The following is an 18,974-nucleotide window of genomic DNA, read 5'->3' on the forward strand; positions in this document are numbered from 1 at the left end:
CATCGTTTTTGTAGGTAATTTACGGTTTAATCAGTGTCCCCATGAAAACAAAGAGCGTTACTGAGTGAGAAATATGATGACGAGTAGAGGATTGCGTGACTTCACAACTGCGTGGGCGGCAGTGCGTGGTTTCTTGCACGTATCTCGCAAGATACCCCCACTGTGCCGCTTGTCTTTCATACAGCAGGCTCTAACAGGTACTGGTGCAGTCGTGCAGTTTTTCAGTTCGCGTTAAAATTTGTGTTAAATGGCGGAAGGTAAAGGCAATAGAAAAGTACTCATTGCAGTCGATGGAAGCGAACATGGCGATCGTGCGTTCGAATGTAAGTTGGAATATTTAGAAAATATTTCGTAATGAATCGAGTGCAAAATTAAACTCAAATAATGTTCTCCATTGCTGCTGTATCTTTGTCGGCTTATTGTTTTATCATTTTGTAATATTACGTGTGAGCTTATTTAATTCAACAAACTCCATTTACGTTCGTAAAACTGCTTTTCAGATGACGAAATGGCTTAATCTATCCAATTGGGAAAAATTGTTCATTTACTAATTAGACTCTGATTTTGTGTGGAACAAACGTTTGGTGGTATACAACCCTCTTCCTGTTCTCGAATTCTTGTAAACTAAAGATTGTAAACTATTAAAACATAGTATAGCACTGTATGCCAATTCTCGGTAAATGAGAGGGAAGCTTCTTCGCCGTACGGTGACCCGTACCCGGAGTTTTCGTGACATTGCCCTGGGGTTGAAATTGCGCGTTGTTCCATCTGTTCTGGGACACCCCCTCTCTCCCGGGTGCATATCGGGAAGATATGTCTTTAAAAAAGCCATTTAGTTATTCAAATTTGCCAACCACTGGAACAAAACAAGCCTTTGTTTTGAAGTTGGGAATTCGAATACCTACGCAATAATTATTACATAATCAGATTTTTATCATAGAATCTTGATTTTACGTTGCATTTCGTTCTCAAGTATGGCCTTTAATTGGAGCCCAAGCAATGTTAGAAATGATCTCGTTTTGATGCAAACGTAACTTATGAAATTATATGTTGAAAAATGTTAACTGTTTAATTAATAAAGAACACCAGGAAAAAATTGATGTTGATGACGTTGCCTTTGTCGATCTCAAGATGCACGGTTATGTCTTTTTTTCCTTTCAGGGTATTTGACCAATCTTTATAACAAGGAGGACTCTGTGATTGTGCTTCATGCATTTGAAATTCCTCCCCTTCCGTATTCATCTGGCCCTTGTGAGTTTCACTGGTTCAAGTTTGCTTAGTTTCAGAGCTACGTTAACTTTCAGTATTAATTATTTTAGTTCTGGCTTCTGGGAGCTTAGAAAATAGGAAATGCTTATGACTAGCAGAGAAATTGTAAACGATTATTGAAAGATTCCCTAGGCCTATAGTACTACTGTATTCATATTGATTTTTTTTGTTAAATTGAGCAGCTTTTTGGATGACCATTTTTTGTACTGTATATTCTTGGTTATTTTAAGCAATCATATCCAAATTCAAGCAACTAAACTTTGCATAATGTCTTCAGATAAAAAAGATCTTAGGGAAAAAATGAATGAAAATGGGTGAAAAATGACCAAAGTCTTTAACTCCACCTGCAGCAATATGTTACTGTATGTAAATAAATTATTGTGCATGATTAAAACTTTGTCAGCTTCCTAAATTTATACGTTATTTGCTTTCCATAATCAGGAAAATATGTGGATTTATTCATTAAAAAGTGCTTGGACCCTATGTTCATGGAAATCTTTGGCCCTCTCCAAGTAATTTAAAATTTGATACCATTTAGAGAGTTAATCAAAAATTAATATTCCATACGTTGCAAAAGATTGCCATCTTATTTTGCCAGTTGTGTTTGCCTACTATGAGGAGTGGAGTGAAATGGTCAGTGATTTGAGAGGACAAGCCACAGAGATGATGAGGAAATATGAGCAACGATGCAAGGAAAAGAAGGTATTAATAAACTGCGGATAATCATTTGACAGTTAAAATAAGTTTTTTAAGTGATGTGGATCATCAGATTTTTAGACTCCTTGATTGTTTTTGGTTGGGGAATGCCAGAAAAGGGTGTCTGAGTTTTGAGAAATTGTTTTGAGAAAAACAGTTTTCAATTGAGTGTGGGAGTTAAGTTACTACTACTACTACTAGTAATACTACCAATAATAATAATAATAATAATTATTATTATTATTATTATTATTATTATTATTATTAGTGCGCATTATGTTTGCAACCCTCGTCAATTGGCTTTAAAATGTCATTTAACCAGTGAGAATCAAAACTAATCCTTAAACCCTACGGTCTTTAAATAGTTCAAGGGTGAATGCCTGGCGAAGTTGCTCAGTGGCCTGACCTCAATTGGTTTTTGCAGCTACAATCCTGGTCAAGATTGTTGTCGCTTTGTGGAAAAATAGTGACTATTTTCCAAGCACTCGTTGCTATATTCTCTGCCCTCCCACACCCCTTTCCCATACAGTGTTGATATCTGGTGCTCTTGCTGACAACAATTTTGAATTCCAGCTTTATAACAACATTGTACAGGGGAGGGAGGGGAATTAACTCTACTTGACGGAAATTTTTGTCATTTTTTGACACGATGGTGAAACCTTTAACACCACCGTTGGAGGCGACAACTATTCTTGATCGGGATTGTAGTTGATATTAACTTTACCACGGTTCTATTACTGTAATAATGAGTAATTCATCATTTATTTACAGTCTAAGGTTTATTCTATTAATAGATGTGATTTGTGTGATTGCTATTAATGTATAATGTGTCGAGCCTGTAACTTGCGTCATATAAGATTGAGAATTTATATGTACTTTATAGTCGAACCTCAATTATTAAATTGGGACTAGACGAAATAGTCTGGATAATTGAGGGTTCGGATAATCAAGAATATGAATATTAATGAACACCAAAAACTTATTAAATTAAGAAAGCGACATTTAATCGTGAAACGAAAGATTTACAAATCGTTTGGAAAGCAATATGGTCTACATTTTCACTGTCTGTTGTGAATACCTGTACACGTGTCGGCAAACTCCATGATCTTTCCCTTGTTCTTATCAGATATCTGCCGTGTACTAACGCCATATTCAGCTGACAAATTGGTTCATTTTTCTCCTTTCTCTAATCGCAAAATTATAGACTGTTTATCTTTTATTGAAAGAACGGATTCTTGTGTTTTGTTGGGACATGATGATCGTGAATAAACATTCATGACGTGGTGTAGCTTCTTCGCCGGAACGAGCCAATAAAGCGTGAAATTTCACTTAGCAACAAAGCAACTCTAAGCCAATCAGAACTCATTCGAAAGTTCTTCATTAGTTATGATGCGTGTGAGCGCTGCATGCGTTATTTTGCTTTTTGAAAGCGAAACAAACTCACCTTTACTTCACTTTTCAATGCTGTAGTTTTTAAAAGAATATGGCTATGGATCTAGGTCATGACTAAGAAATATTCACATGTGATAAAATTGCGACGAAAGAAAAAGTCCGGATAATAATTGAGAAATCCGGATAATCGAGGTCCAACTGTAATTTCATCAGTTGTTGGGCAAGCAAGTGTTCTCATTTAATGAAAAAGAAATCTGCAGCCAAAGTGCACCAATCTAGGCTTGCAGCCTATTACATGTAATCTCCTTTCAACATACAAGTTTGTATCTAGAAGGTATATTACTAGTTTTCAACAGATAGCTGAACTATTGAACTTGCAAATGAAAGTTGCAAACTAGTTTCATGAGCAATTTAAGCCATTGGAAAGGAAGCCCAAAAAATCGAGCTTAGTTGTCTCTCGACTAACTGAGATGATCTTTGCAACTTTCATTCAGACAAGTATATAAAATTATATAAAAGTATACAAATTAACCCTTTCACACCCAAAGGGCCCCCCATCGTGGAGTAAAATCGTCTGGCGTCACACAAATTTTAGTCTAGAACTGTCACTAAACCTTCATTGGTTCAATGTTCTGTCTGTGCCTGTAGCCAGAGTATCTCACGTGACCTCTGATTGTATGCAAATGCGGGGTAGAATTATCCTTTCCCAGTCACAGGGACTCAAGATGAAAATAATTGAGAATTCCTTATGTACTTCAAGTTGTACCCAGTGTAGGCTGCGTAGCAGTCGGTTTGTAAAGTGTGTCATTAGACACACTTAGTATAGACACAGTTTCTTCATAATAGTCCTTTTTCCCTTGGTTTCACAGATGCATTATGAAATGATCCTAGTTGTGGGCAAACCTGCTGGTAATGTGATATGTAAGGAAGCTGAAAAAGAAAAAGTTGAACTAATTGTTACTGGATCCCGTGGACTTAGCAAAACAAGACGCACTATTCTTGGAAGTGTTAGTGATTACATTGTGCACCATACCTGCTGTCCTGTTTGTATAGTTCCACCTGTTGAAAATTAGTTGAAGGTACCACTGCTAAACCGAGGATATTGACTTTGTAGACAAAGAATTTCAACTTTAGGACTGCATGCTCAGCCTGTGTAGCTGCGGATGCTTTTTTGTAGTAAAAAGAAGTGATGAAGCTGCTAGTGAAACAGAGTGGTGGCAAGTGGAACCCTACCCACCTCCCCTATGGCTTTGCCTATAATGACAGCTCAAAAAATAGCTAAACCTGCACTGTGCAGCGCCCCTCTCCATTCTCTTCATGGCTTCGTCGCTCGTTAATTTGCCTCTCATGCCAACAATACCGCCAGCCATACAGGCTACATCATCACATTCATCTTCATCCTGTTTAAATCATTGTCTTAAAGGGGCTAAGCCATGCAATTTTAGGCAATTTCAACACTGATCAAGTGGTCTTTAATAGAATTAACTTAAATATCAAAATAACTGTTCAAACCTATAGAAGAACTCGACTAACAAAACACAGGGAAGCCAAGAAGGGACATGGATGGACAAAACTGGAGAGGATTGATTAGAAATGGATTGAATTTGGGTAAATTTGAAAAACGTCAGCCCACCTTTTTTCAAATTTATATTAGTCTATATCAAAATGTCATTTACACAGCTGGAAAATCATTCTCAGTTGTTATGTGGCTGTAATTTTGCAAATGAAAGACTCTTGCTCTGCCAATTTGACGTTTAGTGCTCATAATTAACAAAATTGAACAAAATTAACTAAAATAGCGTGACCTAGCCCCTTTAAATATAAACCTCAGTATCATCGTTGTGCTTACAAATCTCAAAACACCAATGCATTAATTTTAGTGATATAAATTTCACTTGGTCATGAAGATAAAAAAAATATATATGAATCCAATGCCCAGAAATTCTGAAAACCAGGGCTTTTAACAAATCAAAAGAAAACAGTTGCATTTTTATTGGTCTTGGAATGCCTTTATTTTTTGGAGCCTGAAAAGTTATTCTGTGGGCTTTCTAAATACATTATTATTTGCTGGTCAGCAGCTTTTAAGGATTAAGGTGAGCCACGCCCAGATGGTCTCCTTTAGGGGTTAAATTCAAAATTTCCGACGAGCATTTCCCCCCCTCCCCCCCCCCCCACCGGGACATGTAAGGTGGATAGCAATTTCCTTTGTTATGCGGCAACGGGGCTTTCCCCACATAGGAATGTTATCATTTTTACACAGAGAATGCATAAACCTACAGGAAAGCCGTTAACGCAATAAAATTCATTTACAGCCCACTTTGAAAGCGTGTTTTTTTGTGTTAAAAGATTTTGACCAATCACAAGAGTTGAAAACAAAAGCCAAGAAACGTTTACAATTTTACATGTTCCCCACATACGATTTCTGTGGAATTCATTTAAACTGAGACCAGATGGTTGGAAAGTAAGGATGAATATAATACTGCTTTTATGAAGTTTTGTTAACTTTTGCTGTTTAAGCCAATCAGAAGTAAGTACAGACAATAGAAAAGTTATCACCTTTTTGCATGCCAATTGAATTCCAACATGTTCGTTGCCGTTGTTGCTATCGTTCTTACCTGGTCCGTTTCTTAAATGATAACACTACTGAAAACTGTCTTGATAAGATTAATTTATTTATAATGATCACGAATATTACATGCATTTGGAACTAACTCTTTTTTTTTTCAAAGTAGTGTAAACAAGTCTTTTCACAATGCGCAAGTAATATTCACATTTTAATTGAAGGAAAATAAATTGTTTCAGTTCAGTGGGAAGTAGTTTTGTTGAAGTACTCGTTTACATCATTATCAATTCATATTATGTGGAAACATCTTTAACCTCTGGAGCGTTTCTTTTCTTTGTGAGAAATTAACTTCAATTTTTTGGTCTTTCGGGTTATTTAAGTTTAAGGAGGTTGGAAATGTATGTAGTTTGGTACACCATCATGACCGCCATTTCTTTGTTTTGGAACACCTGATATGGCCACCGTGACGTCATGTGAAAACGCTCTATAGGCGAGTACCTAATAGAGCAGTTTTCAATTGAGTGTCGTAAAACCAAAACCGAAGTAATTACTTTGGCCAGTATAAAAGGTCGGACACATTCCAGTAAACCAATCAAAACTCGAAGTAATTACTCGTAGCCGGGAAAATGTGCACGCCCGAGCCACGATTGGTTTTGGTTTCACTTCTAATTGGTTGAAAAAGTGGTGCGAGAACTTTGAACCAATCACTGAGTGAAGTAACGACACTCAATTGAAAACCACTTTATTGCTAGAAAGCAAACTAAATGGAGGCAATAAATGTATTAATGCTGTTAACACATAAAACGTATAGACACTCTAGACGCGGAGACTTGTAAAGTGGTAAATGACGCTCCACTGGAAAGGTTATGTTGACAGGCTATATATTCCCAGAACTTCAGGAGGACACGGCTTGACACAGGTTTAATTGGCAGATAATACTACTACCATTGGATGAAATGCATACTTCACGTGTGTTCCTTTCGGTGAATCCAAAAACGGATTTTCTATCTTAACACGTTACTTTTGGTAAATCCAAATCCGGATGCCTGATCTGCTGAATCCGTTTTGAGTAAAGATTGTCAAGATCTGCTAGATTTGAAAATCCAAATAATCCAAATCCAGATTTACGGATTTGCGATGTACGCTGTTACATTATCAAAGGATCCCAAATTCATCAGTTAAAACCAGCGGCCCTAAAATATAAAGTGGCTTGTTCAATTCGAGTTCAGATTTTTCCACAACTTCAGGCGGCTTTGTCCGTCAAACTGGTTTGTTTAATATTGTTAAATTATACGCTAAAACGTTGGAGAAATTTCTCAAGAGACCGCGATAATTAACGCATTCACGAAAGGATACCAAGATTACCGACCGAATTTCGGAATTTGCGCCTCTCTCGGCCGCAAAATCTGGCAAATCTCGGATCAAAAATCCGTTTTTGGATTCGCCGAAAAAACACACCCTTGAAAGAGATTAAAAGGTTTTCTACAGGAAATTTCTGAACACCAGGAGAAAGCTGAGATGAGTTTGGCTGCACAGAAATTCTGCCCAAAGACCACGAAAAGAGAACCAGCTTCTTTAAACTTTTGAGAGAGAGCTCAAAATTTTTGCCACCAACAACTGCAGCAACCCTGGGAGAACAATTAAGGCAACGCATTTCGTGAGGCAGGCGTTGATAAAATGAAGACAAATCAGTGGCTCAGGGGAACAGGGGTTAAAAGCTGAGACTGAAGGCTTGATCACACAGAGTCCAGCCACCAAGGTCCTATCACCATCGCATCATCAAGGACGGAACTGTCCCAGCATGGAGAGCTGTACTTGTAAATGTTCATCTTTGCCACCGGCCTCGTCCCAGTGGTCTTCGTGGAGACCCACGACCTCTGCTTCTCCCTCTTGGTGCTTGATTCTGTGTTTCTGGAGATTGAAGAGAGGGTAAATTTGCTTCACATTTTGTTCATTTTTTTCATATTTGTACAATCATTTCATAATTCAAAACCATATAACACGATAGCTAGTGTTGTGAAATAGTGGGATAGACCATTTTACAGTTGTGCTTAGTTACCTGGTCTTTGAATGTAAGTGAGGCTGGAGTTGACTTTGCTTTGATAGAGTGAAGTTTCTTATCAAAGCAAGGTCAACTCCAGCCTCACTTTCATTGAAAGGCCAGGTAACTAAGCCACAACTGTAAAATGGTTTACTCGAAATCGAACAGGACTATGACTTTTCAACTTGAGGATTTTGAATGACAAAGTAAAAGGTAAAGTCTGCGTACGAGCCAAGTGACCCATCAGGCCGGAGCTTATCCCGGTTTCAATTGCATGAAGAGACTAGGAGTATTTCTACTCCCCCCTGGATGTGATGCGAGTCCATCGCAGGGTTACCCCCAGCAGTAAATTCGCTGGTACACATTTATACACCTGGGTGGAGAGAGGCACTGTGAGAGTAAAGTGTCTTGGCCAAGAACACAACACAACGTCCCCGACCAGGGCTCTTTAATCTCTAACCGTCATAATTTCTACTCCTGCTAAGAGCATTTGGATTTTTCCCACTATTCGGAATCATCATTGAGGATTTTGAATGAGAGACTTCAATGATGATTCCGAAATACTACTCTGGGAAAAATCCAAATGCTCTTGGCAGGAGTCGCCCTTATGATGGTAAGAGATTAAAGAGCTGTGTTCATGAATGATACGTCGGACTAAGTTATTACGGAGTTCTTCTAAGATGCAAGGTAAGAACCGGAAAACGTCGGAGCGACGTGACGTTTTCAAGTTGGCATTCATTTTAATCTTGGCCACCCGTAACCAAAAATAGCCGTTTTGAAGAAGATTTGGCCATAAATCATTTCGTTTGCCATCAGTAACAGGTCTCCTTTGCATTCCAAATTTTTACTAACAATCCATGACACCAGTACCCCTTTAATATGTCAGAGAGTGCTTCTTTTCTTTTACCCCGCAATACGAAGAGTGATGTTTGCCGTTTCACATAACTTTTATCATCCTAGTCCTTCCCTCTATAAAGAGACAGTTCACCAGTTGGTTTAGTGTCTCGATTGGTCGAGCACAGTAGTCATGGGTTCGAATCCTGTTCAAACCTGAATTTCACAGGCTTTCCTTTCGTTACTGCATAAGTAACGTTCAGAACTCTCAACATCTTCCCTTTATGCTGTAAAATTTGAAATCAAAATTCAGGTACGTACCTGTTGCGTCGTCTGCTGACACTTCACGTGACAGTTTATTCTCCTCGACCCAATCTATCCATTTCTTCCACAAATCGCATTTTCCAAGTGTCTGCTTGTTGCCAATGACGATCAGTCCTCTGCGCGCGCGCGTCAAGAGAACATTCATTCGCTTCTCGTCGTCCAGGAAACCAACAAACCCGTGCTCGTTGCACCGCACGGCTGAAAAGACGATGACGTCGCGTTCCTGGCCCTGGAACCCATCCACCGTTCTGATGGAGACGTTTTGAAGCTGTCTTGCCTCCGAGATAAGTTTGAGCTGAGCTCTGTAGGGGGTTACAATTCCAATGTCTTCATCAGTTACGTCTTTTGCTTGTAGTAGATCTAGAACGATTTTACAAACTTGTTTTGCTTCGAAAGAGTTCTGCTTTGACGACACCTTGGTCATCTCTTCTGCTGAATTCGGCGTGGCGAGAAACGCCACAGGAATGTTTTTATTTGGCCAGCTGAAACCGTCCGGGGCTTTTCTATCTTTTTCTGACACACCAGTTCTTAGTTTACCATGGTAAAATTGGCGCGAGGGAAACAAGGCAATGGAGGGATGCATTCTGTACTGGGTGTCAAGCATGAGTACTGGAAATCCTACTTGACGTAAACGAGAGAACATGGATGTTGACAACAGGTTAGGACCCTTAGCAAGCTCGCACAGCACCATGGGAGGCAATTGCTGGTCGTCACCTTCAACGAAAGTAAAGTGCACAGTTTACCTTTCTTTGTGTCTCATGATTTGCAGCCGGTCAAAGGTTTTAATTATTATTTAATTACTTAATCGCCGACAGATTGGTAATTCTTCAAGTTAAAAAACAAAGGCAGCATCACCGTATTGCCTCGGTTGTCTCGTGAGCTCCAATTCCTACTCGACTAACGACACGGACTTACAAAAAGTTTGTAAACCCTTAGCGTATAAATACTGTTTATCGAGGCTATTTAAAATGGGTGCCTAAATTAAATTAGTCATTGAGTGAGTTGTAAACGTCGATAGGCTTCCGGTCAACTGGTCCGACTAAATTTCGAATATTATACTCGTAGCACGAAAAGGAGGAAACGAAAATAAAAATGGTCAACGAGGGCCTTGTATTGCAATACAAAATTCAACCAAGACACCTCAGAGGGGAAACCCAAGTACCTGCAGAAAACCTGTCGGAGCAGAGTCTTAGAAAGGAATTAAAACAACGAAGTAATCCGGGAATCGAAAGTTGCTTTTTCAACAGTTTTATAGTACTGATTTTGATGAGAAGCTAAGTATACTTTTAGATAAATGTACAAGCTAGTCACTGGAAAACCTAGTTACGTTCATCCGGCACTCAGCCGGGGACCGGGGCTCCGTTTGCGTACAGAAGGCTCATCGGGCACCCCAATATCAACCCAATATCTGGGTCTCGATCCGCCACTGTATACTTAGCCTGTTCCAGGCTCTCAGATAGTGGAGGCAAGGGAACAAGAACGAGCAAAAGAAATCGAGCGGGGTCTGGTTCCCTCGCCTCCACTATCTGAGAGCCTGGAACAGGCTCCTGTATACTGAACTTTGTGAAATAGATATGATATCCATGTTCATTTCAGTTTTCTCTTCGATTATTTTAAACTTTCCTTACCCACTAATACAAGCTTCTGACAACCACGTGCCAGAGATACAAGAATCGTTGGCTCAGTAGCTTGTGAGGCTTCATCAACCAACACTCGTTTGAACTCGAGCTCGCCAAGTAGGGCGGACCCTGCACTGATGCAAGTGGTGCAGACGACTTTGTAACTCTCCAGAATTCTTTTCGCCTTCTTTCTGTCGATTCTATTTCGTTCCTTTTTGTCAGAAACTCGTTGACGATACTTGTGCTCAAAGGTTAGAGACTCCAGTTCTTTGGCTACTTTCCACCCTGAGCTTCCAAAACGCACCATCCTCTCTTGCTGGATGCCGTGTTTTAGAAGCTTCTTCATTAGATTGTCCACTCCTTCGTTTGTCTCTGCCACCAAAAGAACTGGGTCTTCACTGCTTAGTAGCCAACGACGCACAATTTCTGCGCAGGTGACAGTCTTACCGGAGCCAGGTGGTCCCTGTATTAGACTCACGGGAGAATCGCTGCAAGTGGCATCTTGAACCGCCGCTTTTTGGCTTTCGTTTCCTGAATGCCAAGGCTCGTTTGAAGGGTTGGACACAACGGGTTTCTCTTCGTCCGATTTTAATTCATTTGCCAGAGTCGAAGCTGAGTAAGAAAAATAAAAAATCGAAATTTAATTTGGTCTTGAAAGAATTTCCCGAGTTCGAGTCTTCCTTCACTACTATTTGGAGCTGTGTCGATTGCTTGGTGCTTCAACCCATCGGTAATAAGTGCTCAAAAAGTTTCTTATTCGGCGCGGAAATTGAGGTATTTGGTTGGTGGGGGGAGGGGGGTGGGTGGGGGGTGGTGTAAAAGTGGTGCTATGATCAAATAATTAAATCTTTTTTTTCTTAGAATTTCATAACTATGTTAACTTAACACTAATTGACCCACGTTTTAAGCCTTAGTTTGAAAAAGACCCTTGTTTATGTTAACTAGAGTTTTCCTATTTAATTGTCCGCCATTACTAACTTTAAAATCTTGATAGAGCTGGATGAGATGGACGAGAAAATGACGTCAAAGACTCACCAATTTAAGAATGCAATGCGTTTGTACGCGACTGAATGGACCTTATTCATAAATGGCGGTCACATTTATAATTCTTTTGTCCACGTGCAAATTAGCCTACCAAGTCTCAGTTTAGAGAATTCTTTTCAATTCACTGTATGGTATCGAGGCTTGGTAAGCTAATTTGCACTTCGACAAGAGAATTATAAATTGGCCGCCATTTATGAATAAGGTCTACTAATACGCCAAACGGGAGTTTAGGGCTTTGAGATTTTTAAACCTGTGTTTTGCATACCTAATAAACTGAAATTTTAAGATATCGAGTGAATGACGTCACTTTTCCCTAGATCCAACGCTCTGAGATCCAGTCGGTCAGTTTTAAATGTGAGTAGTGGCGGACCGTGAAATTCAAACCTTACACTCAAAGTAAACAGTCTTTGGATAAAATCAAAGCTCAAAATTTTGTCAGGCAGGTGTTAAGCAAACACATTCAAACTGAAGAAAAAAAAGGAAGTGATTTTTTTTATTATAGTACCACTTTAACTTGACGTTTCAAGTAGGAAGTAGGAACTGATCGCAAGCGAACTCATCAGCATCACATGAAAAACAGTCAACTGCTCTACCTCCCACTGGCTGGGTTTCTTCGCTCATTTACGTTCTTTTGTAGCATGAGTTTCACGATCGCTCATGATTGTACAGGGTGTGTAAACAAAATAACAAATAGTCTCTGCAATAGCAAACATCGTTAATATTCAGCGACTAGTTAATTGCTCAACTGATTGATTTGTCTGATCTCGTTTATACTTACTGCTTTGAATCTCGTTGGTAATGGAATCCTTCTCATGCATCGCTTCTTGACTGTCTGGGTTAACGATTTGAAAGCTTCCAACAACTACGTCAAACAGAGTTCGACCGGAGGACTTTGTTTCAACAATCGTCTTTAATGCTGCAGCGATCCGTTTGTATCCAACGAAGCTCGGAAACTTGTGAAGACACCATGTACCACTTTCGATGTCCTTCCTCGAATTCTCATCTGCCCCTAGTGGCCAAACTATAGCAACTGTCAAGATTACTCCGTCTATAGCTGTTACCTCAGCCACGTACTTACGCCCAGAAATATTCGATCGACTCAGTGCTACACCATCTGCAGGGCGAAACGTATGGTTTCCAGCCGTCAGTATTATCGTGAAGGTTAATTCTTGTTCTCCGCTCGACAAAGCCTGGCCTTTCATGCGCTCCTGACGAAGAGGTGCATGAGATGAGAAGATGGCCTGTTTGACCTCCATTAGGGATTCCAGGGTCGTTAACGAGATCCAGTGAAGAAAGTATGGCAAGGCATTTGAATGAGATGTAAACTCTTCCAGCGGTACATATCCTGGAAGCAATATAAGGAGAAAATCTAGGGATTTTTGAAAAAATAAGCACTGATCGTTAAGTGATAGGGGCATACTTAGAGAAAAACGAAAACAGCGCTATGCCTGTTAAATTATATTTCGAATGCTCTACAATTAAACCGTTGAAGTGTGGTATCTTGTGAAAACTTGTCTATGAGAGTGACTTGGTGGTTTCAGGCGAAAAACTGGACTGCCGTATACGTAATGATAATCTTTTTTTCATACAGCGATTTTGATACAATTACTAACTAACAAAATGACTACAGTATTACAAAAATTACACTAACTCGTCTACACCAGATTGAGCATAATCAACAGACAATCTAAAAACAAAATGGTGAGAGAAACGCACCCTGGCGAACGAGGTGAACAATGTGACAACCAGTGACGTAATCATTTCCCAGAAGCACGGCATCTAAAATCTCATACAATTGATCCACAGTGAACTTCACGGTTCTTTTCCACAATGAGTCCAAGTATCTTTTCACTCGAGTAACGAGAGTGATAAGTACCCTTTCACCAAGGACAACGTCCACGCTAAATTCTCGAAGACCGCTTAACAAGCAAATTAGCAAATTCCTGTACTGCTCGGATGTCTTCAAAGAAGCGCTGGACCTCCAAAGAAGTGACTCTAAATGGCAGGCTATCCGATGCTTCTCCTAAAGATGTAATGATAAGACCTCGTTCACGACATTCGAGTAAAATGACAAAGGGGGAGTAACACACAAAAAAAGGCTTTTTTTGAAGGGCTTTCAAATTGATTCCTGAGGGCAAAAAGCAAGTTCGAAAAGGCACAATGTGTTCTTTACTTGATTAAATAACTGGAGGAGCTAGTTTCCGTTCGATTCCGTTCTTCTTCGTAATGATTCTTTTCATTACTTGATCCAATAATATTAATTCATTATGGACGGTAGGTTTAGTTCAAGGTGGTGTGTCTTTGCGTCCAATTGGTGTTGGTCATGCATTAGCTTGTCTGTAGACAATATGGTCTCGATTGACCAGCCGTTTTGTGCGCCCTCGTTCCTCCGCGCACAACTTGGCTGGATCACTGGTCCAGCTAATTGTATTTTCCACCAATCAGAAAGTTGCCTGCCTGCCAAGTACAAAGTACAGTTGGCTGAATACAACACAATTGCGACGGGTGCTACTTCACGGACAAACGACGTGGACCTGTGATCCAGCCGTTCGTTGGGGTAGGATGTTAACCGCACTCCCAAAAATGGCTGGAAATCATGCTTATTGACAATAGGGATCTTAGGAAAAGCGTTTTGGCCCCTGACGAGTGTTCTGGCTAGCTCTTCATCCACAGTATATGTCTTGGTAATGGGATGAAAAGATCAAATCAAACAAGCAGTGCACTTAAAGGTGCTTCTTACCTCATCGTCCTTAAGGGAAACCATTTGGTCATGCATTTCCACCAGATGACTGCATTGTAGCTGACCTTCTTCTAACAATTTAAGCACAGTGAGTAAATGTCTCTCCAAATCACTGATAAGCGCTTCAGAATCGCAATGGAGACTCGGAAAATCACCATCACGGCCGACAAATACACATTCTTCTTTTGTATCGGCTGCAGTGACAGTCTGGCTGGAATCATCCTCATCTGCCCCTGAACTCCAAAGGGACTTTTCAAGTACAATTTTCTGAATCTTTTGCCCAGGATTGGAGCGATCATACACACAGAAAACTTCCATCTGCAGGAACTGTTCTCTTCTGAGTCGAGTTTGGTAGTCACGGGGTAGCGTTGATTTGAATCGATCAAGAGCGACACTCATGATGGGCACGCGATCGTTTTCATCTTCTCTCAGGCAGATAAAGGTATTCTGTTTTTTTCCCGTGTAGATGTCAAGCCGTCGTCCTTCCAGAGCAAAGCTGTAACCCCTCTTCAAATCTAAGATGTGCCTCTCTCGCGAATGAACATCAACTGAAACAAATGCTTGAGCACAGTGGGCTTCGTCTTGTAAAGTCAGAACCTCGCTTGAGCCTAAAGGAACTGACATAGCCAAAGAAATGGTCCATTGTACTCCGCCAAGCTGAAAGCTAAACACAAGCAACTTTTCTAACGGAGAAGTCAAGACGTTGTAAAGAACATTCCAGGACATTTCTCCGCCCTCAGTTCTGTAAACAAGTCGCCAACACCTTTCATGGCCTCGATCCACTTTGAAAGCATCAATGTCGTCCCTCAATAGAATTTGTGATTGATAAAGAGGCTGAAGAAGAGGCTCCAGGTCAGCGTTCGGGATGTCAGCTGGTAGCAGCCTGAGTTGCTCCTCACTGAACTTGGAGAAGTCGATATAGGGAATGTAACGGGTAATATCCCTTTCCTCGTTTAATTGCTGGCACCATTTGTAGACAAGCCGGAAAAGTCGATATTCACTTAGACGACAATCCTGATTTCGGATAAGGGCAAGAATGTCGTCTTCATCAAACGCTTCGACGTTTTCATGCAAGGCACTTTCCATGGTTTGATCCATCTCAAACATCTTCGCCCTTTGGAAGAGTTTCTGCCAAACGAACTTGTCGCTGTTATCGTCCTTCATAGGTGCAACCAAAATGTTACTTGGGATTTGCACTCGTTCGCCTGTCTTGGCAGCGTCAATTGCGCGCGCGAAAAGAGCGGCGACCATCTTGCATTGTTTCGAATTGATTCCTTCGGCATCGGCCCATCTATCAAAGAGAGCATCGAGCTTACTCACGGTTGAGTTGCTGTACCTTGCAAAGTGTTTCAGGAAGTCTTCCCTCGAGAGATGATTAGTTCGTTTCTTTGGTTTGGCAGCTGGATACAGGCATGGGACTTCTCCTTTAGCTGGGATAAGATCCTCATCCCAGCAAACAAAGAATTTGTCGCCGTCAAGATCACTTCCAGCTATTTCATCCGCATGTGGTCTTCTTCCTTCTGTTGGAAAAACAATGCAATCGACTAAATGATGGCAGTCTGGAGTGTCCATGCAGTGAAGAATCCGTATGTCGCCTGGATGATAACATGGATTCTTGGCAACAATGACTCGTGTGTCATGCAAAATCTTCGGTTGTCCTCGAATAGTTGGTTGGAAAAAGACGGTTTGGGGTTTTATTGTCCCACAGGGATCACACACACCATAAACATTTCTTGACTTTTCGATGGGAATCTTCAATTTTCTAGCAGCAGATTTTTTCACCTTCTGCAAAGGATTTGGTTTCGATTGTTGAGGCTCTCGAACTCGGTTTCGAAATTGTTTAAGTGACCTGTTCATCTTGTTGTCCATACATCCCGTTTTTAAGAGTTTCTCTGCCAGCTCGAACTCCCCAGCGATGCACAAGTACTTAACTGCAATTTCATGATTTGTTGTGATCTCCAGAAGTTCCTTAAAGTATTCTTCTTGCTTTTGAAGGAAAACCTTGTCAGGAACACCAAGAGCTGACAACAGCATAATGTACTGTTTGTTTAGGGAACCAAATTCGTTTGGTCTTGAAAATCCCCTGTCGACAATTCCAAGGGGATGGGGACCCTTCCTGCTCCACTTAAACTTCTCCATCGACGGACGGATTTGCAGACCTTCCTTCAACCTTGGGTTATGGCAAAGAACTCCTTTGCAGCCTTTGAGCCGAATTTGGAACACAGATGGAATTTCAGGCAACTTTACACCTTCGTACACTGTTCCAATATTCAATTCCTCCGTCACCTTCCTGGCGCATTCTGTTGATATAGCGCCACATCCGTCTGTAAAGTTGTATCTGTCTCTCTCGATGTCCTCCACAACACTTATTTTTTCATCAGGAATTTCACAAGTTGCCTTAGCAGTTGAAAAAAGGAGTCCAATCCTAGCGGCTCTCTTTGCGATGTCTGGAATCCTATCAAACTCTCCGTAGTGTTTTAAGATGTCTTCAACACTTCCTTGCTTCTCATTGTATAGTACACAAGTTCTTTCTCTGAGCTGACTGGCACTGTGACCAAAAAATACGTAACACTCTTGTGGAGAATCTCTATATTTAAGTGTGATGCCGTTCCTTAGGAACTTTAGAACTGCCTCGCAAGGTGCTGACGGACTGAAGTGCACAGTTAGGAAGTTCACTGGATCGTGATCCCGATACAAAGGACACATACTGCTCTGAGAGTCGTCTCTAATATCCACTTTAAAGTCGTTCCATTTGTAGTCTTTGTCATCTCGCCTCGTGACTTCTGTTGTTATGGATTTTACCATGATTTTGTCAAGATTAGCGACCGACTTCTTTTTTAGATAATGAATTAATGGACGTCCGTTGCCGTCATCCTCGACAACCGCTGACACCATGTTGTGGGTGTGATTTGATAGGTTCTCTGTTGGATTAAAAAAGCGATATTGGAACATTAAGTTAGTTTTCTTGTCTTTCAGCACGGAGCTGAAAGACAGTGCAGGGAGGGTGGAGGGGGTAAGTGGGATAAGGGGAGGGGAGGGGGTAAGTGGCACTAACTAAGTAGTGAGACACCGATACTACTTTGTGTGCTTCATGACAATTTACAGAGAAATGTCCGTCGATATGTCCTTGTTTTAACCACGGTAGAAAGTTTTAGAGGTTAGCCATTAATTAATTACGAATTATGAGTTCATTCAACAAAATGGAGGGCAGCGAGGGAAAGGATTGTTTTGCATGTTTCATTTAAATCGTGACAATTCCCAACAGAAAACTCACAGTGAAGACAGAACGGCTGTTGTCGTATCAATCAAACGACACTCAAGGAAATCGTCGCTTGTCAACTTGCATTTCAGTGACCATGCTTTTAGAGTGTCAACCAAAGTATCACTTTAGCAAGAGTTTCTTGTGTCAAGTGAAGCTATGATCCTCGCAGTTATGAACGCAATTTCAGCAATTGCGTGGAGAAGCCTGAAAAATTCGGGACTTCAACGGGGTTTTGACCCGTGACCTCGCGATGCCGGTGCGACGCCCTAACCAACTGAGCTGATGAAGCCACTGATGCTGAGAGATGGTCATTTAAGGGTTCAAATGTTCCCGTGATGAATGAATCAACAGTGAAATGATATATGAAATGAATCCTATCTGCATGTCAATATATGATTTATTTCATATATTGACATGCAGATAGGATTCATTTCATTTATCATTTCATCGTTGATTCATTCATCGCGGGAACATTTGAACCCACAAATGACCAGCTGCCAACATCAGTTGCTTCACAGCTCAGTTGGTTAGAGCGTCGTACCAGCATCGTGATGTCACTGGTTCAAACCCCGTTGAAGTCCGGCTTGAAATGAGGCTTCTCCGCGCAATTGCTAAAATTGCGTTCATAACTGCGAGGGTCATTGCTTCACTTCATTTCATTTCCGCAGTTCAATACCTGATTCATTTCATAGTTTCTTGTGTGTCCTTTAGACATAAATCCGCCCGGCCGGGTATTAAATTGCCGTATTGTATCGCTTGAAGTGCCAAGTCCAACGGTTTCGAAGGATCTTAGGAAAGCTTAAAGGTAATGAACTTCCGACAGATGTTTGAGGGTGCTCCTTTAAGTACTTATGCGTAAATATGGTCGCATTTCAAACGTCAGACTTACTAGTACTACAGCCAGGAATCTAGTGTAATCTTCGTTAATCTTCTCTGTAAAGAAGAAAGGAAGGTGACGCTTGTGATACGGTAGAAAAGGCAGCTGGGATCCTCAGTTGAAATGTTTTGTGATCGCAAAGGATAGCTAAATTCATTGATGTTTGTCGTCCTTCTTTGATAAATTCAGCTGATGTTTCTATTTCTGAGAATTTCATGGTCGATTTACATTGAATTCCCAGAATTCACACTACAAAGTTGGAGTCTCTTTAATCAAATCCTAAGGGTACGGTGGCTGGGGAAAATTTTTCCAT

At 40.7% G+C, this 18,974-nt stretch overlaps 2 protein-coding genes across 3 annotated transcripts; one reads left to right on the plus strand and one right to left on the minus strand.

The window, feature by feature from the left end:
- Positions 1-164: 164 nt before the first annotated feature.
- LOC138035536 (universal stress protein Slr1101-like) lies at positions 165-6,163 on the plus strand. Its single transcript, XM_068882212.1, has 4 exons — positions 165-323; positions 1,162-1,251; positions 1,868-1,971; positions 4,227-6,163. The coding sequence occupies exons 1-4, from the start codon at positions 248-250 to the stop codon at positions 4,428-4,430; spliced, it is 474 nt and encodes a 157-aa protein (XP_068738313.1). The 5' UTR covers positions 165-247; the 3' UTR covers positions 4,431-6,163.
- On the minus strand, positions 5,649-18,878 carry LOC138035400 (uncharacterized). Of its 2 annotated transcripts, none has more exons than XM_068882122.1 (7): positions 18,674-18,878; positions 14,523-17,443; positions 13,499-13,805; positions 12,561-13,127; positions 10,748-11,350; positions 9,117-9,833; positions 5,649-7,831 (listed from the first exon to the last, which is right to left on the minus strand). In XM_068882122.1, the coding sequence occupies exons 2-7, from the start codon at positions 17,415-17,417 to the stop codon at positions 7,746-7,748; spliced, it is 5,175 nt and encodes a 1,724-aa protein (XP_068738223.1). In that variant the 5' UTR covers positions 17,418-17,443; positions 18,674-18,878; the 3' UTR covers positions 5,649-7,745. The 2 variants fall into 2 exon arrangements, with proteins under 2 accessions (XP_068738223.1, XP_068738260.1); XM_068882159.1 differs by having other exon boundaries at positions 18,461-18,878.
- Positions 18,879-18,974: the final 96 nt, after the last annotated feature.

This window comes from Montipora capricornis, chromosome 1 (genome assembly GCF_036669925.1).
Source record: "Montipora capricornis isolate CH-2021 chromosome 1, ASM3666992v2, whole genome shotgun sequence".
NCBI classification, from domain to species: Eukaryota; Metazoa; Cnidaria; class Anthozoa; order Scleractinia; family Acroporidae; genus Montipora; species Montipora capricornis.

Bases quoted from the DNA above. Each gene is read 5' to 3' on its own strand.
- LOC138035536 (XM_068882212.1), top strand. From the start codon at position 248: ATGGCGGAAGGTAAAGGCAATAGAAAAGTACTCATTGCAGTCGATGGA. The intron at 324-1,161 runs GTAAGTTGGAAT...TTTTCCTTTCAG, and splicing joins TGGCGATCGTGCGTTCGAAT to GGTATTTGACCAATCTTTAT. The intron at 1,972-4,226 runs GTATTAATAAAC...TTGGTTTCACAG, and splicing joins AACGATGCAAGGAAAAGAAG to ATGCATTATGAAATGATCCT.
- LOC138035400 (XM_068882122.1), bottom strand. From the start codon at position 17,417: ATGGTGTCAGCGGTTGTCGAGGATGACGGCAACGGACGTCCATTAATT. The intron at 13,806-14,522 runs GTAAGAAGCACC...TTACATCTTTAG, and splicing joins TTTCCCTTAAGGACGATGAG to GAGAAGCATCGGATAGCCTG. The intron at 13,128-13,498 runs GTGCGTTTCTCT...TATTGCTTCCAG, and splicing joins TGTTCACCTCGTTCGCCAGG to GATATGTACCGCTGGAAGAG.